The sequence below is a fragment of the Macaca fascicularis genome, chromosome 9 (assembly GCF_037993035.2).
Source record: "Macaca fascicularis isolate 582-1 chromosome 9, T2T-MFA8v1.1".
In the NCBI taxonomy this organism is placed as follows: domain Eukaryota; kingdom Metazoa; phylum Chordata; class Mammalia; order Primates; family Cercopithecidae; genus Macaca; species Macaca fascicularis.
Genome location: NC_088383.1, coordinates 132,712,870 through 132,738,549, shown reverse-complemented (window position 1 = coordinate 132,738,549; position 25,680 = coordinate 132,712,870). Strand labels below are relative to the sequence as shown.

The 25,680-nt window shown below is 46.3% G+C and overlaps 1 protein-coding gene across 2 annotated transcripts in view; it reads left to right on the top strand.

The window, feature by feature from the left end:
- The window catches only part of CPXM2 (carboxypeptidase X, M14 family member 2), a 146,183-nt gene extending 121,245 nt beyond the window's left edge, over window positions 1-24,938 (top strand). For both annotated transcript variants that reach the window (XM_045361714.3, XM_005566674.5), the window contains 6 exons: window positions 1,383-1,579; window positions 2,934-3,113; window positions 8,332-8,629; window positions 13,128-13,267; window positions 15,735-15,834; window positions 23,555-24,938. In XM_045361714.3, coding sequence (XP_045217649.2) covers window positions 1,383-1,579; window positions 2,934-3,113; window positions 8,332-8,629; window positions 13,128-13,267; window positions 15,735-15,834; window positions 23,555-23,808 — 1,169 coding nt within the window. In that variant the 3' untranslated portion in view covers window positions 23,809-24,938. The remainder of the gene's footprint in view (window positions 1-1,382; window positions 1,580-2,933; window positions 3,114-8,331; window positions 8,630-13,127; window positions 13,268-15,734; window positions 15,835-23,554) is intronic.
- Window positions 24,939-25,680: the final 742 nt, after the last annotated feature.

Genomic DNA, 25,680 nt, shown 5'->3' with positions numbered 1-25,680 from the left:
TAGAGACGGGGTTTCTCCATGTTGGTCAGGCTGGTCTTGAACTCCCGACCTCAGGTGATCCGCCTGCCTTGGCCTCCCAAAGTGCTGGGATTACAGGAGTGAGCCACTGCACCTGGCAGGTGTTTATTTCAAATAATAAAAACTTTATCTTCTGGTAAAATCACATTTCCTCAAAAGTAGCAGCTTTGCCAATGAGGGAAGGAAATGTGTTGTCAGCTTGAGCCCAACACTGATAAATGCCAGGCCCTAGTCCTTTCTGGCTGCTGTAACAAAATATCAGAGGTTGGGAAATTTATAAACAACAGAACTTTATTGCTCACAGTTCTGGAGGCTGGGAAGTCCAAAGTCAAAGCATGGGCAGATTCAGTGCCTGGTGAGGGCTGTTCCTCTTAAGACCCCTTCTTGTCTTGCATGGCAGGAGCAGAAGGTCAAAAGTGCCTGGCTAGTTCTCTGGAACCCTTTTATAAGAGGAGTAATCTTTTCATCACTTCCTGAAGGCACCACCTCTTTTACTTATTTTTCCTTTTTTTGAGATGGTCTCATTCCGTCTCCCAGGCTGGAGTACAGTGGCATGATCTTGGCTCATTACAACCTCTGCCTTTTGGGCTCAAGCAATCTTCCCACCTCAGCCTCCTGAGAAGCTGGGACTATAGGTGTGCATCACTATGCCCAGCTAATTTTTTTTGTTTGTTTTTTGTAGAGTTAGGGTTTTGCCATGTTGCCCAGACTGGTCTTGAACTCCTGCACTGGAGCCCTCTCCCAAAGTGCCGGGATTATAGGTGTGAGCCGCTGCGCCCGGCCAGCCCCTCCTCTTAATACTCACGTTTGATCTTAAGTTCCAGCATATGAATTTTAGGGGGGCACATACATTAAACCATAGCACCCTAAGATTTAAAAGCTGAGCTTTGAAAGAAAAAATACCTAAAGAAAGCCCACTTTACACTGCGTCACTGCTGATTTGCCCTGATGGACTATTTTCTGCTTATATTCATTTGTCTTTGTTAAACTTAATAGGAAGTTATTTTAAGAAAAATAAATGCCTCCCAAAAGAGAGGCACTGATTGCTATGGCTTGTGCTCAACTTGTAAATGTTAAGCCCTAAGCACTATGCTATTTGATCGGTTCTTGGTAAGTAAGAATGGACATTATTACCCTGTGACAGGTGTCATGTCAGATTTTTCTATACATTTTCTTACATACCTGACTCTCTGGGAATAAGACAGTTGTCCTGATGTCATTTTAGAGGTTTGTTTGAAAGAACAAATAGGGCTAAAATGGTAAGCTTATATCATTCAAGACTCCGCCTAACACAACATGACAAGCACTGTTTGGCCCTAAGTGTTTCAACATGAACCTGTGCTTCTCTCTGTCTTTGAGTAAAGGTGAGCCCGAGTTCCACTACATCGCGGGGGCCCACGGCAATGAGGTGCTAGGCCGGGAGCTGCTGCTGCTGCTGGTGCAGTTCCTGTGCCAGGAGTACTTGGCCCGGAATGCGCGCATCGTCCACCTGGTGGAGGAGACGCGGATTCACATCCTCCCCTCCCTCAACCCCGATGGCTACGAGAAGGCCTACGAAGGGGTAATGGCCCTGGCCCATCTCACCCAATAGGATGTGGGCAGTGAGGCCCCAGCTCCAGAGTATGCCCAGCTCCAGGGTTATGCAAAATTCCACCTTACGAGCTTTATTTATTTATTTTTTGAGTCGGGGTCTCCCTCTGTCGCCCAGGCTGGGGTACAGTGTCACGATCTCCACTCACTGCAACCTCTGCCTCCTGGGTTCAAGCGATTCTCCTGCCTCAGCCTCCTGAGTAGCTGGGATTACAGGCGCCTGCCACCACACTCAGCTAATTTTTATATTTTTAGTAGAGAGGAGGTTGGCCAGGCTGGTCTCAAACTCATGACCTCAGGTAATCCGCCAGCCTTGACCTTCCAGACTGCTGGGATTACAGGTGTAAGCCACCATGCCTGATCACACGAGTTTTATTTTTGAGTGTCTCTGCTGAGGCAGGGAAGCCCACAAGGTTTATGAAAGGTGCAAAGCAGGCACAGAGAATGTTGGTGGCCTTGAGAGGTGGACGTGCCGACAAACTGGAGGAAGTGAAGATGAACAGCAGTATTGCTATATACATAACGATAATGGAATCCAGTAGTACCACTTTATGTTGGCTAAGCACTTAATCATGGCATGTGTTAGCCTTGATTATTGCCTTTAATCTTCTCATCAGTCTTCTGAGGAAGTTGTTTTATTATTCTGATATATTCTTTATATTTTATGTTCCAATTATGATATAGAACATATTTAGGTTATAGGTGTGTATAGAATATGCACATGTACAGAATTATGTATAAAGAGAACATAGAGTATAGTTAGTATTATGTTGTGTATTGACAGTGATATATCACAATACCTGGGAATAAAATGGAAAATTATATTTAAACAATGGTACCTATCAAATACAAGCTTTACAGTATAGAAATGTGGTCGCATTTATTGGTGCAGATATAGTCAGTTAGGAATTTGCATTGCTAAATAGTGAGCCAGAATCATGGGCAGGCAGGGAGAATGCATTACTATGGTGGCCAGTGATACTGCAATGATGAGTTCATTGCTACTCAGAGGTTCACCTGGCCAGTATGGAAGAGAGGAAGGTAGGGGTGGAAGAAGGAACCTAATGCTTTTTAAGCACTTCCATGTGGCAGGGGTGGTTCTCTGAATTCCCTCTTTGGAGTAATTTGACTGAACTATCTACCACCCACCAGATATTAATAGGAAGTTTTTCAATATTCTCCTTTAGATGCCATCTTTGGGTCAAAGGGCATCCAGAGGCTTAGAGACCCTCCTCAAGGGGAAGTGGAGACAGATGCGTCTTGTATGGTAGAGGGTCCGCATTGAATGCAGCCTGTGCCTTCCTCACACTCTCACTTGTCTCCAGGGCTCGGAGCTGGGAGGCTGGTCCCTGGGACGCTGGACCCACGATGGAATTGACATCAACAACAACTTTCCTGATTTAAACACGCTGCTCTGGGAGGCAGAGGATCAACAGAATGGCCCCAGGAAAGTTCCCAATCACTATATTGCAATCCCTGAGTGGTTTCTGTCGGAAAATGCCACGGTGAGTCAAAATACCCCTCATCTATAAAGCAGCAAAAGGCCAGGCTTAACCCCCATTGGTATTTGCTGAGGATAGGACATTTAAGAAAGAGACAAAACCATTTTTTTTCTTTCATGTTTTCTCCAAAAGCAGATAAGTGTGCTAGATAATAACTACCTTTTAGGTGGATATTTGAGGAGATTCTTCGTAGAGGAGAAATCATTTAATTATATGTCTTAACAAGCACATGGAGGTTCAAAACCAAAACAATCTCCCCTGAATTGCACATGTTTGTTACTACCTTTAATATCTTTCTCACTGTCGGTTATATTACTAAGAAATTATCCTTAGCCCTTACTGATTGCTTAATATATCTTAGTTTTATTTTAGTACATCCCCTTGGGTTTACTACATGTGGTGTTTCTTTGGAAACAAAAATGAAATTAGATGAGAAATATTTCCCCAGATTTCTTAGGTCTTGTTTTACAAAGAGTATGTTGTAGAAGAAATAATTCTCCCGTACCTCTTGTTGTCTTTCCTGGGCATCATAGTTGAGCTCCGTACTCTGATTCTTCGATCGTAAACATTCTTCAAGAGTTCTACCTTTATTGATATATAAGTTAGTGTTGGGTTCAGCCGCAGCCACAGAAAAATCAAAATAGTGCCTTAACAAGGTAAAAGTTTCTTTCTTTCTTCACGTGAAAGTACCCTGGAAGCCAGCCAAGGACCAGCCAAGTAGAAGCCTGGTAATCGTGAGGAACCCAAGATTCATCTCTGTCTCTGTCTCTGCCATGTCAGCATGTGGCACTCATCTTCAAGGTCATAATCCAGGGTGGCAGCTGGTGCTCCAGCTGTCATGTCTCTGAAGGAACAGGAGAGAAAGGGCTTGGGGAAAAGAAAAAGTTCTTCTCTCAGATATTTCAATTTCCTATAAGCGGTTATACATAATGCTTCTGCTTAACTCTCACTGGCCACAATTCAGTTGCACATGGTATCAGCCACTGCAAGGAAGGCTGGGAAATGCTATATTTTAGACAAGCAAATTGCAAGCTCAAAACGAACAAACAACAGCAAGAAAAGGTTGGACTTCTCCTACTGGGGATTAAAGGGAGCTGGAGAGAGGACAGCAGCTCTCCCTTGGCGTTCCAGCCCCCAGCACAGCACATGTGGGTGTCACTTACTGGAGGAGGAGCAGCAGGGTGGGCTCCTTTAGTGACTGACAGTCCAGGGTCATCCGGGCCCTCAGGAAGTGAGCAGTGGGGTGATGAAGACAGACAGCAGCAATGCCACTTGGTTCAGTTAGGATGCCCAAGGGTGCTGATGTGGGCAGGAGACTAGGGAGGCCCCTGAGTCTTCTGTCTTCTAAATCTGCTCTTATGGTTCCCACATAACCTGTTTTAGTTGTTTTTTGCTCATTTGTTTGTTTTTCCATCTAACATCCTAATGACACTGGGCAAAGTTGACAATTCAAGCTATGTTATACTTTGGGAACACTTAGACCAAAATTGGAATTTGGTTGCCGGCTTTCTTAGCCACTAGGCTATAAGAGCTAAGCAGTCCTTTTAGCACAATTGTGCAGAGTCTCTGGATGTTCAGTCTTTGCTTTTGGACTAGAATTTAGTTATTTGACCTTGTTGTCTAGAACTACAAGGAGAATTACACAATTCTATCATCACCAATAGTTTTCTCAATTGTGGATACACTAGATAGATAAGAAATCAGCAAAGATAAAGATTTGAGTAACAAGGCTAACAGGCTTGACATAAGGGACCTGTAAGAATTCTATAACCAATGACGGCCGGGCGCGGTGGCTCACGCCAGTAATCCTAGCACTTTCGGAGGCCGAAGCCAGCGGATCATGAGGTCAGGAGATCGAGACCATCCTGGCTAACATGGTGAAACCCCGTCTGTACTAAAAATACAAAAAATTAGCCGGGCGTAGTGGCAGGCCCCTGTAGTCCCAATACGTGGGAGGCTGAGGCAGGAGAATGGTGTGAACCCGGGAGGCGGAGTTTGTAGTGAGCCCAGATGGCGCCACCGCACTCCAGCCTGGGTGACAGAGCGAGACTCCATCTCAAAAAAAAAAAAAAATTCTATAACCAATGATTAAAGAATATTCTTCTCAGTAATCCTGTAACATTTAAAAAAAAATTGATGATATACTGGGCTTATAAGGGAAATCTCAACAAATTTCAGAGAATAGGTATCAGACAGACCTTGGTCTCACCACCATACAGTTAAACTAGAAGACTGTAATAAGATTAATGAAAACCTCTTCATGTATTTAGAAAATAAAAAACTTCTAAAGAATAAGTCAAAGAAAAAAATACTGACAACTAATAAATAATTAGAAATGAATAATAATGAAAAGATTACATATGAAAATTTGTGGATTATAGCAAAGTATAGTGCTTTAGGAAAATTTATAACTTTAAGTTATTATATTGCAAAGGAAAGCTGAAAGTTAACTAACTTAAGAAGTTAGCAAATAAATAAATAAATAAATAACAGAAGAAACCCAAAGAAAGAGAGATTAATTTAAAAACAAGGGCATTGGGAGGCTGAGGCAGGCAGATCACTTGAGGTCAGGAGGTCAAGACTAGCCTGGCCAACATAGTGAAACCCTGTCTCTACTAAAAACACAAAAATTAGCCAGGCGTGGTGGTGCACAACTGTGGTCCCAACTACTTGTGAGGCTGAGGTAGGAGGATCACTTGAACCTGGGAGGTGGAGGTTGCAGTGAGCTGAGATTATGCCACTGCACTCCACCCTGGGCAATAGAGTGAGACCCTGTCTCAAAAAAAAAAAAAAAAGAAATTAAAATTAATAAATGAAAAGCAAGGGCAAAAATGAATGAAATGATAGAAAACAAAGAAATAATATGAAGCAATTTGTCTATAGAAAGGTGTGTTTGATCAAATTTAACAATTATTCACAATAATATCTCATCAAATTTTGAATACAGCTTTTAGTGTGAGGAAGGCTATTTTAGGTGAGATACAAATGGCATTAATCATAAAAGATTAGTAAATTCGACTACATGGAGGTAAGAAAGCCTGTTCCTCAAAAGATTTGAAAAACTGTGACAAGCTAAAAATTGGGAGGAGTTATTTATAAATTATATAACTGAGAATGTTGAAAATTTAAAAGCTGAAGAATAACAAATAATAAAAATATGAACAATTCAATAGATAAATGGACAAAAGGGTAAGAGAGGAGGAAACAGAATTAATAAAAATGACAAGATGTTCTACCTCACTAGTACTAAGGAAATGCAGATGAGAGAACATTATATGTCCATTGTTTGGCAAAAGTAAAAATCCCCCCAGTGTGGGAGGGAATACGGGACAGATTTCTTGTACATTGTGGGTGAGTATACACTGTGGATGAGTATACACTGTGGATGAGTATACATTGTGGATGAGTATACACTGTGGATGAGTATACATTGTGGATGAGTATACACTGATGTAATGATTTTGGAAAATAATTTGATTACCTTGTAAAGTAGAATATTTTTATATCCTATGCCTCTACAATTTCACTTCTGGTGATATGTGCAAGATAAATTCCAACACATATGTACCAGAAGACAGTAAAAGGAAGTTCAAAGCAACACTCTTCATTATAGCAAAAGATTGAAAATTACCAACGCCCATCATCTAAGAATAGGTATTAATGCATTAAATGGGATCTCCATATTGAAGTGAAAAAAAGACTGAAAATACCTTTATTCAACAACAGGATGAATATGGGAAACACAAAATTGAGTGGGAGGAAAAAGAAATTGCAGAAGGCAACCAGCAGTATCGTTGCGCCCCTCCACCCCTACCTATTTTTATTTTTAGATCAAAAGCAAGTAAAACCAAACGGTATATTTTCAGGTATACACATATGGGATAAAACAAAAGAGAGAGAATGAGAATCACATCACTTAGGATACAGTGGGTGCCTCTGAGTGGGAGGCAGGAGGGTGGATAGGTAGGATGGTGTAGGCACACAGAACAGAAATTGTTAGTGAGGTCTGCGGTTGGATGGTGGGTTCATAGGTGTTTTCCATGTTGAAATAAATAACAGAAGGGAATCCCAGCACTTTGGGAGGCTGAGGCGGGCGGATCATGAGGTCAGGAGATCGAGACCATCCTGGCCAACATGGTGAAAACCCATCTCTACTGAAATACAAAATATTAGCCAGGCGTGGTAGTGTGCGCCTGTAGTCCCAGCTAGTCAGGAGGCTGAGGCAGGGGAATCGCTTGAACCCGGGAGGCGGAGGTTGCAGTGAGCCGAGATTGCGCCACTGCACTCCAGCCTGGCAACAGAGCAAGACTCTGTCTCAAATAAATAAATAAATAAATAAATAAATAAATAAAACCAGAAGGTGACCAAGCACAGACCAGCAGTGATACTGTATAATGAACTAAGCTCTCTCATTGGTCCAATCCAGGGCCCCTGAGGTGTTTAAACAAAAACAACAAAACTTAATGAATCCCAAGTCCATCTCATCCCTTACTCAGTTTTCTATACATCATGGTGAGATGATTTCCGATGTCTGTTATCATTGTCAATTTGATCTTACTGAGATTATCTTCACAGAGCTTAGCAATTTATGATAAATACTTGTTTCACTGATCAATGTTTGACCATATCAAACTTTCAAATTTTAGCTTTTGACATGGTTTTCTTTTTTACTTAAACGTTATTGTTAAACGATGTCAAGCATACGGAATTAGGGAGGAAGTTGCCCAGGATCGCCATGGACCCATCTCAGCTCTGACACTTACCGATTCCTGTTTCGTCCACACCTTCACTCACTTTCTCCTCCTCCCCCAGGTTACTGAAACTAAACCGAGGCATCATAGCCTTTCCTTTGTAAAGATTTCAGTAGATATCTCTAAAAAATAAAGGCACTCTTTTTACAACCATAAGGCGTTACCATTATTATATTAAAATAAAGTATTCCTTAATATAGTCAAGTATCTGGTCAGTGCTCACATTTCCCCTGTTATTCCCCCCTCCCCAAGGTTGTTTAAATCAAGATCCAAACAAAGCCCATTCATTTGATTGGTTTATGAGTCTTTCTAAGTCTCTTTCACATTTTCCCAGAATTGATTTTGAAATTCTAAACTTTACTAAGATTATTCCATAAAAGCACTGCTTTTTTGACTACGTCCCTGTTTGACAGCTGGGGAGAGAAAGCGGCTTCCTGCTCATTTTACTTGTCCATTTGGGATGTTCACAGGTGGCCGCCGAGACCAGAGCAGTCATAGCCTGGATGGAAAAAATCCCTTTTGTGCTGGGCGGCAACCTGCAGGGCGGCGAGCTGGTGGTGGCATACCCCTACGATCTGGTGCGGTCCCCCTGGAAGACACAGGAACACACCCCCACCCCCGACGACCACGTGTTCCGCTGGCTGGCCTACTCCTATGCCTCCACGCACCGCCTCATGACGGACGCCCGGAGGAGGGTGTGCCACACGGAGGAGTTCCAGAAGGAGGAGGGCACTGTCAATGGGGCCTCCTGGCACACTGTTGCTGGAAGTAAGCCTCCCTCTGGGGGAGAGTGGGCTGCAGGTGCAGGAGGACGCTGCAGGGGTCTCCTCCTGGCCCTCCCGGTATCACTACTGTCCGTTGTCACTAAGTGGTGGCTGCCACGGTGGAGCACTTAGGACCTGCCAGCACTTTCCTAAGCACAGCACTCAGGCTCTCCTTCCATCCTGGCCCCAGTCTCACTTTCCAGTGTACAAAGGAGGTAACGGGCTGGAGACCCAAAGGGATCTGCTCGAGTAAGAAAGGCACAGGGCTGGGGTCTCTGACTCCGTGGCCTGTGCTTAGCCTCCAAGCTATTCAGATTTGACAGGGTCAGAGATGGGTAAAATTGGAGTTAATGGCAATAGTGGACAAAACAAAAACAAAGACAAAAAAAAAAAACCCAACCTAGTGAAGGGGTGGAGAGCATGCTGGTGCTGGTGCTGGTGCTGGCGCTGGAGCCTGAGTTTTTCTTATCTTATCTGTACGAGCTCTTCTGTTCTTGGGTGATGTCCTGTGCTGTAAACCCACAGAGGAGGCCAGGCATCCATCCCAAGCTCAACTGTGAAGGGACTGTGAGCTGCAGGCTGAACCTGTGGTGAGGACGGTTCCATTCATACCTGCTGTCCTCCAGCGGCCAGCGGGCCAGCCCGTCACACTCATACCCACAGCCTGCGGTCAACACTGACTGTGTGCTGCATGGGGAATACAAAGTATTGCTCCTGGCATCCACTCAGCACTGCAGAGGCTCCCAGGAGAGACTTCAGAAATTCCCTCACAGCAGCCAGAGGGCCCCGTGGTCCACACGTCAGGACAAGCGCTTGGTTTCCTGTCTCAGGGCTGTTCCCTAAACCAGGAGGGATGAGGATGTCCCATTTCCAAAGTCCCTCTGCATGGACTGCAGGACCCCGGGCATAACGCTTCTTCCTTCCTTCGCTCTGTGAGGGTTGGTCAAGCCAATGATGAATTTGCAAACTATTTTCACGTCAGACTGGGGGTTCAAATCCCACTCTGTTACTTAGTTGCTGTGTGATGCAGGGCCAGTTACTTAACCTCTCTGAACCCTTGCACTTTTTCATTTGTAAAAATGGTCATGATGAAGAGGAGGAGGAGGACGGTGGTAGTAATACCAGCTCCCTCCAGGAAGCTGTGAGGATTATGCAGGTGGAAGATGTGGATGTGCTTGACGTGTGGCTCACAGAAATAGTCGCAATAAGTTCCCGTCCCCTGCGGACTCCCCTCTGCAGTAACACGCTGCTGTGAAACCTCATATAAGCACATCCTTATTGTCGGTTTCACTGTACTGATAAGCGTTAATATCGTTTGACTTTGTTAGAAACTCAGCCTTCACCTACTTTTCAAGTATGTTCCCACCTTTGGGAAAAGAAAAACAAAGTAGAAATACTTGTTTCCCTGGGCATTTTAAAACATGTGCAGAAAGCTTGACGTTTTGCCTTTTACAGACCAAGTGGAGGCATTTTATCTAAATCCATCATGGTTTTACCTTGTATGAAATAAAAAAAAAAAATGCAAATCTCTATCTATCAAGAAAAATTCCTAATGGCAAAAAGCATTCTTGCTTTTCAAGTTTTTAGCCCTAAAAACCCACCTACAAAAAGCTTTAAGTAAAATACCTGTTTATTTTTTTTGGCTGCTGTGACTAAATTGGGCATGGGCACACCCGGATTCCCCAGTATTGGTCACTCGTAACATTTTGCGAAGTTGGCTGCCACACAATCACATAGGTAGCGTTTGATTTTTTTTCTATCAATTATATTTTCCATTATTTCTGGGACTTTGCAGCAGAGCCATGTGGTAGCTTGAGGCTTTTTAATCATTCATCTTCCTGACAGTGTGATGAAGTCTGCAGATTCATTGCTTTGTAGATTAATGAAATGTGACTTGTAATTTCCTTTCCTCCCCCTCCCTCTCCTCTCCACCTTTTTGTTCCGTTTTTTTTCTTACTCATTAGCTGTGCCCTGCCAGGCACTAGTTAATGGGGAGTGGCCCAGTCGAGAGCAAGGGTCAATACACTTTGAAATGTACATTGTTTGGAGTATGTGTGCTTTCACTCCAGACTCCTTTGAGCCTCTCTGTTCCTGCAACCCTGCACCTTCTCCTCTACAGTGAAGGAAGGCGTTGTGGTCGCATCAGATGCACAGAGCTGTAAGGAATGTGGCTGTGCCTTCCCTGCTGAAGCTGGTGACAAGAGAAGGATGCCAGTTAGGGAGAGAACGCAAAGGAATATCTCACCACCCCAGCTAGGACCGAAGGCTTGTGAAGAACTATCTGGGGCACATCGTGGCCCCTTGTTCACACACTTCAGACAGGAAGTAGCATTTTGCTTTCGAAGCCCATCTCTGGCCATGTGTTCTCAGCAAGGTGATACACTCTGGAAGGCTGGCGGGCGGCAGCAGGACAGCAAGGCCCAGGCTTCTCCACTTCCCTCTGGTTTCTCATTTTGCCAGTTCTTCTAAAACTTCCTGTGCTCTGAAGACACATATTGCAAAATGGCAGGCTCACTCCAGAACGTTTAAATATCGCATTTATTTCGGTGCTAACGAGGACTACAAGGGTGGAAGTGACCATCGTTTTCTCTGCAGACAGGTGTTCAGCCCTCCCGGAAAGCTGAAACCTGTGCTCACTGGTGACCTGTTGTCCCCTGGCCTTCTTGCACTGTCTGTAATTCCATACTGCGGGTTTGACCCAAGGAATTTTGACCAGTCTCCTTCAATGAGACGGGGGCCCATGTGAAGGATTTTCCATTGACTTGGCTCTGTCCCACCCTTTTTATTCCACTGCTCTCGCTGCAAACACGCTCAGTGTTTCGTCACAGGCTTAATCAGAGGCCCATTGCTGATGACATGTGAATGGTTCGAACCTGGCATTGGGTAGAGTGGCTGTATACTTAGCGCCATTTTGCCTCTGACTTCAGTTACCAGGCAGCAGATGGATAGAGTTGCTCTTGACACCCCAAAGCCACGGTTTTGATACTGAGCATTGCAGGAGAGGGTTCCTTCTGGTGCACTGAGTGAGAATGAAGAAAATTTGTCCAAGGCACACAGCACTCCTGCTTTCTGTGACCCTGACCCTAGAGCCCAGGGCGGGTGGTCAGAGGGGCCTTCTACTGGGTGAGTCGCGCAGAGCACAGCTTGCTAATCATCATCCTGTTCAAAAACAAAAATGTTGGGAAGGAAGCCACTGGTACTTCAAGCCATCAAACACTCATCTATTTATTTCACAAATGTTGGCTAGTATAGTGGGTGGAGTGGTGGCCTCCCCAGAAGATAATGTCTGCTTTCTAAAACCCCACACCTGGGAATGTTAGCTTATTTGGAAAACGAGTCTTGGCAGGTATCATTATATTCAGGGTCTCCAGATGGGGTCACCCTGTGTTACCTGGAAGCAAGACAGAAGAAGAGGAGAAGCCCATATGAAGACAGAGGCAGAGAGCTTAGTGATGCGGCCTCAAGACAAAGAATGCCGGGGGCCCCCATAAGCTGCAAGAGGCAAGGAAGCCTCCTCCCCTAGAGGAGGTTCCCCCTCCCAGAGGCTTTGGAGGGACCACAGACACCTTGGTTTCAGACTTCTGGCCTCTGAGACTGTGAGAGAATAAATTTCTGTTGCTTTAAGCCAACCATTTGATGGTAATTTACACTGTAACAGCAGCCCTAGATAATGAGTCCAGACACCCACTACACATCAGGCTGGGGCTTCCTGTCCTGCTGTCGTCATGCCAGGAGGCAGAAGGCTTGTCTGCTTTCAGGTGTACTGGGGGAGTGGGTTTGCCTACAAGTCCCCAAGCAGTGATGCTCTATTCGGAGCCGTAGGCAAGGGCATGCAGACCTGGGCCCAAACCCTGACTCTGACCCTTTCCAGACACATACGTGGTCCTGGGTACGATTCTTTCCCTTCTCAACCTCAATTTTCCTATTTGTAAATTTGCTGTGTTGCCTACCTCTGCTGGGTTTGGGATGAAAATTAAGTCACCTAATGGCTGCAGAGTGCTTAGGACAGATCCTGGCTTATAGGAGGCACTCGGCAAACAGTGGCAAGGATCGCAATTTTTGGAATCAAAATAGAAGACTGTCATAGAGCTATAGCTGAGACAGCATAACTGTAGAGAGAAACTTAATCAAACACTTAAAACCTGTAGTGTTCATGAATGATAGCTTTACTCCAAAAATGGAGCGTTAAACTTTTTTACTTTATTAATAAAGTATTTTATCTAAATAGCATTATTTCAGTTCTTTTGGCTTTTTTGTCAAAGCCACACTTCCATGTGTCCGTCCTCACCACACACCACTGCGGATGCATCTTCTCTCCAGAATCTCTAACTCACACACATTTGCTCTAATGCAAATTTTTGTCTGTAGTAGATACTTGATACCTCCCTGTTTAAACAAGGCCTTCCGAATGTTCTTAAACATTTCTGCTTCCCCCTGTGTCCCATTCCCCAGTGCCATTTTGAGTATTGTTCAGTTACACTGTTGTCCCATTGGCTTGGCAGGTCTGAACGATTTCAGCTACCTTCATACAAACTGCTTCGAACTGTCCATCTACGTCGGCTGTGATAAATACCCACATGAGAGTCAACTGCCCGAAGAGTGGGAGAATAACCGGGAATCTCTGATCGTGTTCATGGAGCAGGTATATTGAGGGCATGTGGCTGGGATGAGGGGGACTAGCTGGGGGATGAGGCTGCCAGGTGGCTGAAAGTATGGGATGGAATTAGAGCTTCAGACCTTGGCCATCGTACTGGGCCATCTTAGTGCTTTGAGGAGCAACTCTGTGTTGACACTTGAGCAGGCCCCAGGGAAGAGAGCTCTAAACCAATGGTCATTGTGCCCACTGGCCTGGAGCAATGGGACTGGTTCCTGGGCTCTCTGATGCTGCTCTGCAGGGAACAGGTGCTACGTGTTTGAGCCAACGTGCCCAGGCCCCTTGTCTCAGTCTGCTCTGGCTGCCATCACAAAACACCACAGACCAGGTGGCTTACAAGGCAGACTTGCAGCTCTGGAGGCCAGAAGTCCGAGACGAAGCTGCCCACAGGGTCGGTGTCCTTGGAGCCTTGTCTCCTCGGCTGCCATCTTGCCACCTCTTCACATGGTGGTTATCCTTCTGTGCATGTGCCTCTGTGTATGAGTCCAAATTTCCTCTTCTTAGGAGGACGCCACCTTAACAGCCTCATTTTCACTTAATTACCTCTTTAAAGGCTCCATCTCTAAATAGTCACATTCTGAGATACTGGGGTTGGAGCTTCAACATATGAATTTGGGGGCTGGGGTGGGGTGGGGACACAATTGAGTCCCTAACACCCTCCCAGGCCTTCAGAGTCACTGTTGCAGGTGGCAGGGGTGAATGACCTGGGAGCAGCTTTAACAAGTACCGCTGGGCTCTGCTACCCAGCTGGGGAGGGGCTGCTGCTGCCTCCTCTGAGAACCTTGGACACCTCCCTGCCGTAGGCTGTCAAGGGCACATCCATCTTGCAGCATTAGTGAATTCACCAGTTCTAGTTCTGCAACTAACCAAACAGTATCCAGGCCCCACTAAGGAACAGACTAACTGGAAAGCAATGGATTAAACAGAAACAAGTGTCAAGCCTCAGGGCTCCTGCTTTTTCTAAGTGTTAATTCTGACTCCACCTTAACCTCCATCCATTTGGAAGTAAGACCCTGAGGCTGGACACAAGGTTCCCCCTCCATGGGTTGTGCTCAGCAGTCAGAAGGCACATTCAGCCAATGGCTTTGGCTGGCACTTTTGGCTGCACTTCTGCACAGGGGGCAGAGGTTGGCACCAGGATTTAGCATCTGACTCTGTCCCATGATGGTCTTGGGAGACTCAGCCCCCAGTGAGCTTCCCTGGCACAGAAGGGTGTGAGTCCATTTTTCCTTCTAAGGGGAACCTCTCACCCAAGGAATTCCTGTTCCCAGCCTGGAATTTTGTAAGAGAAGGCTCTTTTTCCTTTGCATCCCTGTAAAGAGAAGGACTTGACTGTAACAACCTAATCAGTCTTAAGTAATGATGCCATTTAGCCAAAAGGCCTCCTGTGGATAAAATGCCTAGTCCTCGTAATATGCATAAAGTCATTGGTAATGACGGAATGTCACCTTGGATTGGCACATCGTTCTACAAGTGGGGAAACTGAGGCATAAGGTTCAAGTGCGTCGCATGACACAATTAAGTCTTTGGAAGGGTCTATGCCTGGAGTTGTCATCTGTAGGAAGGTTTCTTTGAGTTGTTTGTTTTCCCTCTGACTTTTAAGTCAGCAAGTCCCAAAAAGTCAAAATAAATATGCCTATAAAAATTAAATTTCAGTTTTTAGTAAATGTGTTTCTGTGAACCGTCTCAGATCCTAATACTTTTTAAGCCTCTGGGCATTTTAATGGAAGACTTTCTGGTGCAAGAACCCAAAAGAAATGCAGAAGTTTACATTCCAAATCCATACAGAGCCAGGCAAGCCTATAACCTGAGGACTCCTGTTTTTCTAAGAGATAATTTAATTGGTGTTTTTCTCTTCTTTTCTCCTTGCTCCTTTCCCCTGCTTCCCACTTAGCCTTTTTTGAAATGCAAAATAACCTGTCACTGCCCCCTCAGCAGACATTCCCTGCAGGGCAAGCTCATCTGTGCTCCAAGGCAGAACGCCCACCTCCAGGGGCTGGCCTTGGAGGGCATGCTGAAAGCATGCCCGCTGGCCACTTTTACAACTTATTTCTGCCCAGGAAGGTGCCAACTCAACTGTCTGGTAGATAAGACACCAGGCTAGCAGGGTCTAGATAAGACACCTGCCCTTGCTCACTAGCTCCCTCCCTCATAAAAGTATCAGCTTTTTGCTCCAAAGGAGAAGTGGCACATTTTAAAGCAGGATGGTTCCCTAATGCTAGCTTCAGAAATAAGTTCACTTTTCTTACACCAAGACCTTGCCCTTGTTAATTGAACCCGACAATGCAGTGAGCAATGAACCTGCTTTTCGGTTCCATGCCCCTGAGCAAGACGTGGTGCTGTGTGAGTTCTTGGTGGGAACCGGCTGATGGCGGGTTGACAGCCCCCTCCATTGTGCCGGTTGTGTCCAGAGCTGGTCGGTGGCCTCACCCTGTGTCTCATGTTTGCTGAGCAGGTTCATCGAGGCATTAAAGGCTTGGTGAGAGATTCACATGGAAAAGGAATCCCAAATGCCATTATCTCCGTAGAAGGCGTAAACCATGACATCCGAACAGGTAACTGCAAATGTGTACCAACTGTCTCTTGGTAAGAAATACCCATTTTTTTTAGGTGTTTTACTTGGGTTACAATCATGAAATGACTGCTGGAAACGTCTTACTCAGAGCCGAATTACAGTCTCCTTCCTCTAAATTTCCCACTTTTCAAGAGACCCTTGAAAGGGAGGTTTTCAACCTGTGCTTCCTGGTTGCTCTCTGTCCCTTGCACAGGATGGTCATGCAGCAGCCAGCTGACCTCCAGGTGCAGTGGAAGTTTCTAAGGAGTTGAGGAAGCAGCTCTGTCTCTATGGAGTTGTTGCATCTGCAGGCATCTTAGCTCTCAGACCAGGTGGAATGTGGCCTGTGTCCTTAATCCCAGAGGGGCCAGGGAGGGAGGGAGGGAAGGAGCCAGGCTGCTCGGGAGAGGGAGAAGCCATAAACTGGGTGACTTATGGAGGAGTGGAGAGTTTGAAGGGACCAGCAGCAAGATGACAGCTGGAGGGGTGGGTTGGGACTGGCCTTACATGCCCCTCCAGAGAGGATGCAACTTTTCCATTAAAGCACAGGAAATCACTGAGCGTGATGTCTTAGGAAGACTCAGGTGTCTGTAATGTGAAGGGTAGGATAAGAATAACAGTAATAATAAACGAGGGCATCTCCTATATTTCACTCTGTTAATAGCTTTCTTGTATTAACTCTGTCATTTAACTGCATCATTCCTCACATAAATTGTATCTTTCTTGATGCTGTCATTAGATGAGATGTATCAGGGAGACCCAGCTCCCACTCACTGGAAGGGATGAGTGTCTGATGGTGTTAACTAGTCAGGGTTAGCACACGTGATTCCCTTTTGAATGCAGGGTAGAAAATTCTAGGAACTTGGATAATCTGAGGGTCAGAGAATGATCTCTAAAAGGCAGTGCTCACATCTTATTCCAACTCTCTTTGCTATGGAAGAAAAGAAATTGTAAGACCCAGGGTTTTATAAACCAAATTTGGTTTCCAGTTCCTAAAACGCCAAAACAATCTCCCATTTTAAAATGCACTTATGAAGCGGCCACACCACGTCAGGACAGCAGAAGGCTGCCCCTGGATCACTCAGCAACAGCAGGAATAAGGAGCTGTTCCCCACACGATCTGTTCTCAAAGAACGCTCACACACGCTTTCTCTCAGTTGTTTTCACTTTATCCCTCTGAGGGAGACAGGCCATTCGTTCCCACTCATTCAGGTGAAAAACAGCAGCTTAAGGAGGGCAGTGACCCACTGATGGTTAAGGGATTAGAAGAGTTTGGCTTCAGGTCTCCGACCTCCAGGTGGGCTGGAAGATGCCCTGCAGGTGCCCTTCAGGGTCCCAGAGGACTCTGCCCTGTTCTTTGCTGGTTAGAAAGTGATATGAAAACAAAGGTGCTTAACAAGTCCAGGTTTTTCTTTTGTGCCACAGGGCTGTCATGACCTGGGATGCCCCACTTAAAACTGAAAATGCTGTGTCCCACTCCCCACCCCTGTCCAAGGCAAACAGGGCCATGATCTGACTTCCCACTGCTCCTCGTGGACTGACAGCCACACAGGGGGTCATCACTGTGGCACCTCTGTCCACCTGAACCTTCTTCCCTTGGAGGTCCCTGGGTTCCTGCCTCCTGCCTTTCAGGTCTTTGCTCAGATGGCACCATCTCACTGCAGCCAACCCTGACCCCTGTGAGCATGGCACACCTCCCTGCTGCCCTGTTGGTCCCTCTTACCTGCCCCGACTTTGTCCCTTCCCCGTGGCACATCTCCCTTCTAACACATCACATAATAGGCTCGTGTGTACTCTGCTCGTTATTTGTTTCTGCCTCTTCGCCCCCACGAAGTCAGGAGCCCTTGACTGGTTGGTTGGTTTGTTCCTCAGTGTATTATGAGCCCCCTGCCTGGCCACTTCTGAGCAGTGGATGCTCAATAAATACTTGTTGATGAATGGGCGGATGAACAGTCCATGATGGTCCAGGATTACCCAGTGAGAGGCAGAGCTATGATTTGAGCCAAGCGCTAGAGGCTTCAAATCTGGTGCTCCTTCCTTTATTTCCATGCTATTTTTCTTGATCAGGGAGGAGAGGCTCCTTCTCTGCAAACTGTTCCCATGATCCTGTCCTGTCAACAAAAGATCCCATTCCACCTGCCAGGAAGCAGACTTTGGGACATTAGGATGAGGTGAGGCTGGGGTTCAGACCTGGCCCACGTACCCTTCATTGCCAGGCTCCCTAGCAGTGGGCCTGGCATAAAAGACCAAATATGCAAATGAATAAACTGTGTCTAAAATGCCACAAAATTGTAGATTGCTGTATAATGCCATAAATTGCATTTTCCCATCTAGTTACTGATTTCTTCACTTAATAATATTTTCTGAACATTCATACCACTTGTCACTGATCTTATAGCCATGAACCATGAGGCTTCACACCGAATACCATGGAATTTTGTACATCGTAGCCCCTCATAGGTGTTCATTTTTTTCCATATATTTATTCACAATTCCTTAATTAATTCAGCAAATGTAGATGGCATAGCTGTAATGTGCCAGAGACCACGCAGAGTGTTGGCGATCATTATGCATGAAAGGCTGTGTGATGTGGTTCTGCATAGGATTTGTATTTTAAACATTACAAATGAAGCTCCTTTGAAATGACAATTCTAGAAGAGCCTAGAACATTCCTTGACTATTTAGTGCTTTGTATGCAATGTGAGAAAACATAAGAGTTTTGAACTGAGTGGGAGATAAAAAGACCCTGGGGCCCCATAAGCTAAGACAGAATACTTTGCCTAATGGGTGCTGAGTTTCAAGCCCCTGCAATCAAGGAGACAGTTTTGATGAGCTAATGGGAAATGCAACTCCCTCCCTTGATTTTCCCCTCTATAAATAATTTCCCAGTGTATTATCATGACAGATAAACTCCATACTTTACACACGGCTCTTTATTCTGTTTCAGAATCTTTCGGTTCTCAAGAAAAGCTCTGAATTTGCCTTGATTTCTGTCTGAGGTTTATGTGATCTGACAAGTTTTATTTTGGGATGGATTTTGCATAAAGTAAACAGAGGTATTAAATGGAATTCCACAGGGAGGGAAGCTGGTAGGAATGCTTTGAGTTAGATGCATATCAGTGCGTTGGACAGACACCCGGCTCACCGTTCCACACGACTGTCCTTTACTTGGTGGGTGCTGACCTGACCTGCTCGTGTTGACATTCTTTAGACCTGAGTTGCCCCTTCTGCCCGTGTATAGGAGATTGGTCAGGGTGGTGGGAGAAATTATAAGGAAAGACACAAACCTTCTTAGAAGGTCAGGAGGTTTTGCAAAAACTTCAGAAGGGCAGAGTAGATAACAAGGGAATGTAAAGGAATTTATCTAAATCAATTTGTTTACTTATGTCTCCAGAAACCAACCTTTGATCATTTGTGTGCAGGACTGCTCTCTACTCGGGGGTGGACAATGTTAATTATCCACAAATTGTGTTTGCTCCAAGCCTTTGTCATTAAATCTGTACTAAATAAATACAAACATTCCTGGCTTATGGGGGCTGCACTCTTGTCAGTGGTGCTAAGTCGTGCAGTCCCCTATCCACATGCTCAGGCAAAATACTTGTATCTGCATACTTCTTTCATCCATTGCTTGGCCAGAGTCTGTGGGACAGGCTTGGCATGCGTGAATGCCTGGGATGCCCATTATGTGTTGACTTCCACTGCAGCTCCCTAGAAGGTTCACCCTGAACACAGACCTGAGCACTCATGGGGACAGCAGCCCAACACTGCATCTCCCGCTTTTCATAATGTGATTCCAGACTTTTCCAGTGGCTAGAGACAGAAGCAGAGAAAATGAGAGCCTCAAGGAAGACATTGGGAAAATAGCCAAGAACTGAGGACAGCGTGCCCTGCCAGGCCAATGAGGGCATCAGGCAGATCCGTGTCTCCTCAGTAGAAGCTTTCAGATGACGGGGCCAATGCCCCTCATTCTGACTGTGTGAAGCCACACACAGTCCTGATCATTGTATTCATTCTTTTGACCTTTCTTATTGAGCTCCTACTGTGCACCAGACTGGAAATACTGCAGTAAGTAAAACAAGTATGGCCTCTAAAAGTACACATTCTAGTGAAGGAAACCTAGAGATAACTCCAAAATGAAGATTTAAAAGTTTACTATGCACTGTGATCAGTGCCATGAAAAAAAAATAAATCAAGTGATATTTACAGATAGATGGGAAAGCCAAGGAAGGGTCCCTCCCTACGGGGACATACACAGGCTGGCCTTTAGAAGAGCAAAGAATAGCGTTCAAGTTGGAGGGAACAGTAATTGCAAAGGCTCAGAGTCAAGAATCAAGAAACAAAAGGAAGCCTTGTGTGGCTGGAGAGAGGCCGGCTGGGACCAGTGGAGCGCAGTGATGTGGAAGGGGCCCACAGGATCTGCGTTGGGTTTTGCTCTAAGCACTGAGCCCTCATCTGAATGGGGTGAACCCTCAGGCTCACAGGAACACTGTCTCCACCTGCTTGTCTATTTCTCTTCAAAAATTAGAGGGCTTACCTGACAGGACCACAAGGACAGAACAAATTTCTTGAAAATTAGTAAGAATAGCTTTCATTATTAAAAACAAACTCTAGGACTGGCGTGGTGGCTCATGCCTGTAATCCTCGGCACTTTGGGAGGCCGAGGCGGGTGGATCACGAGGTCAGGAGTTCGAGACCAGCCTGGCCAATATGGTGAAACCCCGTCTCTACTAAAAAAAAAAAGAGAGAAAAAAAAAGTACAAAAATTAGCCAAGCGTGGTGGTGCGCACCTGTAATCCCAGCTACTCAGGAGGCTAAGGCAGGAGAATTGCTTGAACCTGGGAGGCAGAGGTTGCAGTGAGCTGAGATCGTGCCACTGGACTCCAGCCTGGGCGATGGAGTGAGACTCTGTCTCAAAAAACAAAACAAAACAAAAAATCGAACTCTAGGCATTTAAATGGAATCTTGCAAGGCCTGACTTTAGAAAGGGTGAAAGGAAGTAGACCTGGCACAAGAGTTGGGAACAGCAGTGGGAACAGTATATGCAAAACCCAGAGGTGTGAGATGTGTGTGTCCTGAGACACCACTGCAAGGCAGTCAGAATGGCTGGAACAAAGGGGTGTGAGATACAATAGGGGAGGGCAGGAACTGGGACCCCAGAGGCTCCAGCCACCCAAGGACTTTGGATTTCATCACCATGTGGCCCTGCGATAATGGCAGGTTTAGGGAGTAAGCACCATGATGTGTATAAGAAGGCCAGCAACAGCACAGAGGGTGGACTGGGGAGGGGACAGGGAGAGCTTCTTCTGGCTTTTTCGGGGACAAGAGGAATCACAAAGGCTTCTTATTAGAAACATGAAGTTGAGCCAGTTATGCTGATAACCATTAATTGTGGGTTTCTTTCACTGCTCAGCTTACTAAGGACCTCCCTTGGTGAGAACCTGGGCTGCCCCCTCCCTGAGGTGTTTAACCTCCAAGTGCCATTGAGTCAGGTGCTCCCACTGAGAGGTCTGCTTCCAGGGGCCTCCAATGGCCAGTGCCCTACAACAGTTGTTGGTGGGGGCAGGCTCTTGGCCTTAACTAATCCCCTCTGAGCACCCTTGGTAGTTGAGACCTGATATGCCCCGCTTCTCAGGCCAGTAAGCCACGTGCTCTCCTGGTCACTCACTTCTCTCCAGCCCATTCAGATGAACCAATGTTCTGACCTGTTCGGTGTTCAATCCAGGAGGATAAACGGCATGCATGTTGAGCACGGAAGAGGAAAACACGGGCTCTACAGGTGCCTACAGCTTTAACACAGAGCCGAGGCAGGAAGCAGAGGCCATTTCCACTCTCAAGGATGCGCTGCCTGGTAGCAGGGAGAGGGGAGAGGACAGGCAGGGCACGTGGAGGAGGTGGCTCGCTTGGGCTTGTCAGGGACTGTGGGAACCCCGAGGGAGATCTCCAAAGACAAGCTTTGCTGTGAGGCTCGAGTCACCTGCTGGTATAATTCAGCCTGTCGATGTGCTCCTGAAAAGGTATGAAGTGGCATTTTATTTCGTTGAAGAACTTGCCATTTCACTAAAAAAGACCCAGGACACATGCCAGGAGCCACCCACCTGAGCGTGTACCTGGGTCTGTCAGATGAGTCCTGTTTTCCTTTCAGCTCCTTAATGATGTACTTGTGGCAAATGACTGCCTCCACGTTTCACTTCCCGTCACGTCCTGTGCTCCTGTGAGCTCAGCGTATTGCACTGGGTGTTTCGGATGAACTGGGATTAGAATGTTCATGATTTCAACACGATGCTTCAAAGTGTTATAGATCTGTGTATATGGGACATGTATATTTGTAAACACATACATAGTTTTCTTCCATCCATTAGAAGACTTCAGGACTTGTTAAGACAAGCAAACCTTGTCCAGGGACTACTAAGTACTTGATCAAACCCAACCTTTTCTCTACCTGGCTCCAAAACTTTAGACTGGTCAGGACGTTCAGATTGTCACAAGTGAAGGACTGCTGATTACTAGCTGTGTGACCTGGAGCAGGATACTACACCTCTCTGGGCATCAAATTACTCACATAGAAAAGGGAATAAGCGTGCAGCCTGTATCACAGAGTCACTTGGAGAGTTCAGTGAGCCAGTGCCAGCCTCGTCTTTCTGTGTGTGGGTAGTGTTCTCCGGGATGGCCTCTGGTGTCTCCTTTTCTGTCTCATGGTCTCTGATATGCTATGGATCTAAATGTTCTCACCAGGCTGTAGGCTCTCTGGGAGAAGTGACCTCAGCCTAGAACCTGTCTTTTTTTTTTTTTTTTTTTTTTCTTTTTTTTTGAGCCAGAGTCTCACTCTGTCACCCAGGCTGGAGTGCAGTGGCATGATCCCGACTCACTGTAACCTCCGCCTCCTGGGTTCAAGCGATTCTCCTGTCTCATCCTCCAGAGTAGCTGGGATTACAGGCAACCACCACCACACCCAGCCTCCCAAAATGCTGGGATTATAGGCGTGAACCACTGCACCTACCACAGGGATCCAGCCTAGAGCTGAGGATGGACCCAGGTCACGTTAGGTGCCTGGGAGGTAATCGGCCGGTGGTTACCTGGGAGGCATGGGCACCACCTCAGCTCCAGCTTGAGTTTCATGTGGTCTCAAGGCTCCTCTGCCCCGCAGCATCCATGTATAGATGCCCCTGCAACTCCCAAGTCTCTCCAGGCCCCAGCCAGGGAATGGGGTACAGGTGCCAGGGCCTCTCCTGGGTCATCTGACTTCAGCCCAGTTAGTCCTTTCCTTCTCTTTCCAGAAGTGAAGAGCCCACGCCTTTAAAAAATGGTTATTGTGTACTTGCAGCCATGCTAAGGAAGTCAGGAGGCCCTGCACTGATGGCTTTTCAAGATGGCATTTTGTGGCGAGGGCATACCGTTTGGAAGTTCAAGTTCGTAATGAGTGGCTCATATTGTCACAGAGCAAGGAGCATTAGCGATCGGCCCTCCAGCTTTGCTCCTATGTACTGACACTGTGGGAAGCCTACACCTCCCCTCCCTGTTCAAACCATTAAGGCAGCTTTCAGAGAGGAAAACATCTTGGCTTCCAAAATGCATTAAGAATTTGCATCTGCAGGAGCTAGGATTCCACGTTGCCAGCCTGAGAGTCTCTCTCTCTGGCCCAGGGAGCTGGTCTTGGAGGAGGGCTGGCGGGATTTGCATTAGCAAGAGCTGCTCTGAGTCTCCCCTGGTTTTCCTTTCCACAGCCAACGATGGGGATTACTGGCGCCTCCTGAACCCTGGAGAGTATGCGGTCACAGCAAAGGCCGAAGGCTTCACTGCATCCACCAAGAACTGTATGGTTGGCTATGACATGGGGGCCACACGGTGTGACTTCACACTTAGCAAAACCAACATGGCCAGGATCCGAGAGATCATGGAGAAGTTTGGGAAGCAGCCCATCAGCCTGCCAGCCAGGCGGCTGAAGCTGCGGGGGCGGAAGAGACGACAGCGTGGGTGACCCTCCTGGGCCCTGGAGACCCGTCTGGGACCCACGCAAATTAAACCAACTTGGTAGTAGCTCCATAGTGGACTCGCTCACTGTTGTTCCCTCTGTAATTCAAGAAGTGCCTGGAAGAGAGTGTGCATTGTGAGGCAGGTCCCAAAAGGGAAGGCTGGAGGCTGAGGCTGTTTTCTTTTCTTTGTTCCCATTTATCCAAATAACTTGGACAGAGCAGCAAAGAAAAGCTGATGGGAGTGAGAGAACTCAGCAAGCCAACCTGGGAGTCAGAGAGAGAAAGAGAAAGAGGGGAGCCTGTCCGTTCAGAGCCTCCTGGCTGCCTGGAAAAGGATTCTGGTATTTCCCCTGTTTGCGTGACAGCAAAGGTTCCACATGCATTTGCAATTTGCACAGCTAAAATTGCAGCATTTCCCCAGCTGGGCTGTCCCAAATGTTACCATTTGAGATGCTCCCAGGCATCCTTCGAGAATCCACCCTCTCTGGCCCTGGGACATTGCAAGCTGCTACAGATAAATTCTGTGTTCTGTTGACAATAGTGTCATTGCCAAGTGCACATCAGTGAGCCTCTTGAATCCATTTAGTCTCCTTTTTCAACAAAGAAGTGTGTTCAGAAAAGGAGAGAGAGGCTGAGATCACTCAGGAGTTTTGTTGGGCGGTAAGCATGGAGCTTCTTGCACAAATTCTGGGTCCATAAAGAACTCCCAAACTCCCTGCAGATCCAGTAGCCCTGGAGTCTCCCCAAGTAGGGAAAACCAGAGGTGCCAGCCTTCCTGAGGGGCCAGATAATTTAGCCTGGATCTCCTCTTTCACCTGCTAGGACTGGAAAGAGCCAGAAGGGGGGTGGCCTGAAGCCCTCTCCCTGCTTGGGGTATTGCCCTGTGTGGAACTGCGTGCTCATGGGCTGGCCTCATGTCAGTCTGGGAGTTATTTTTGATATGTGGAATGCCAGATCTTCCAAATTAGGCTAAATGCAATGAAAACCTCTTAGGATTGTCTGTGGAGCATCAGTTTGGGAAGAATTATTGAATTATCTTGCAAGGAAAAAGTGTGTCTCCGTTTTTGTTAATGTTGCTGCCTCATTGACCTGGGAAAAATGAAAAAAAAATAATAATAAAGAAAGCAAATGGTAAGACCCTTCTGGTGTGTTTGGCTTTTCTGGGTAGGCTTGCAGCCACCCCACTACCTCTTTCTGAGGTTGGTCAGCCTAGACAAGGTGCCTGCTTGGGGGTGGCCATCCTGCACCCCGACTAAGCTCAGCACTGATGCTGACAACACTATGTTCCCTGCCTCCTTCCTAGGAGAGACACATGTTTGGGACCCACTATTCGCTCTTGGAGATGCCTGTGAGCATCTTTAGAGAAAAGATTCTCATGTAGCTTTTGCACAGTCTATACTCAGGGTCAGCTAACTTTTCTTTAAAAGGGTCAGTAAATATCGTAGGTTTTGCAAGCCACACAGTCTCTGTCATAACCACTTAGCTCTGCTATTGTAGCACAAAAGCAGACATACACAGTACAGAAATGAATGGGCCAGCACTTTGGGAGGCCGAGGTGGGCAGACTGCCTGAGGTCAGGAGTTCAAGACCAGCCTGGATAACATGATAAAACCCTGTCTCTACTAAATATATAAAAATTAGCTGGGTGTGGTGGTATGTGCCTGTAGTCCCAGCTACTCAGGTGGCTGAGGCAGGAGAATCATTTCAACCGGGAGGCATAGGTTGCAGTGAGCCAAGATCGCATCATTGCACTCCAGCCTGGATGACAGAGAAAGACTGTCTCAAAAAAAAAAAAAAAAAAAAAGAAATGAATGGGCATGGCTGCATTCCAGTACATCTTTATTGACAAAAACAGGTGGCAGCTGGATTTGGCCTGC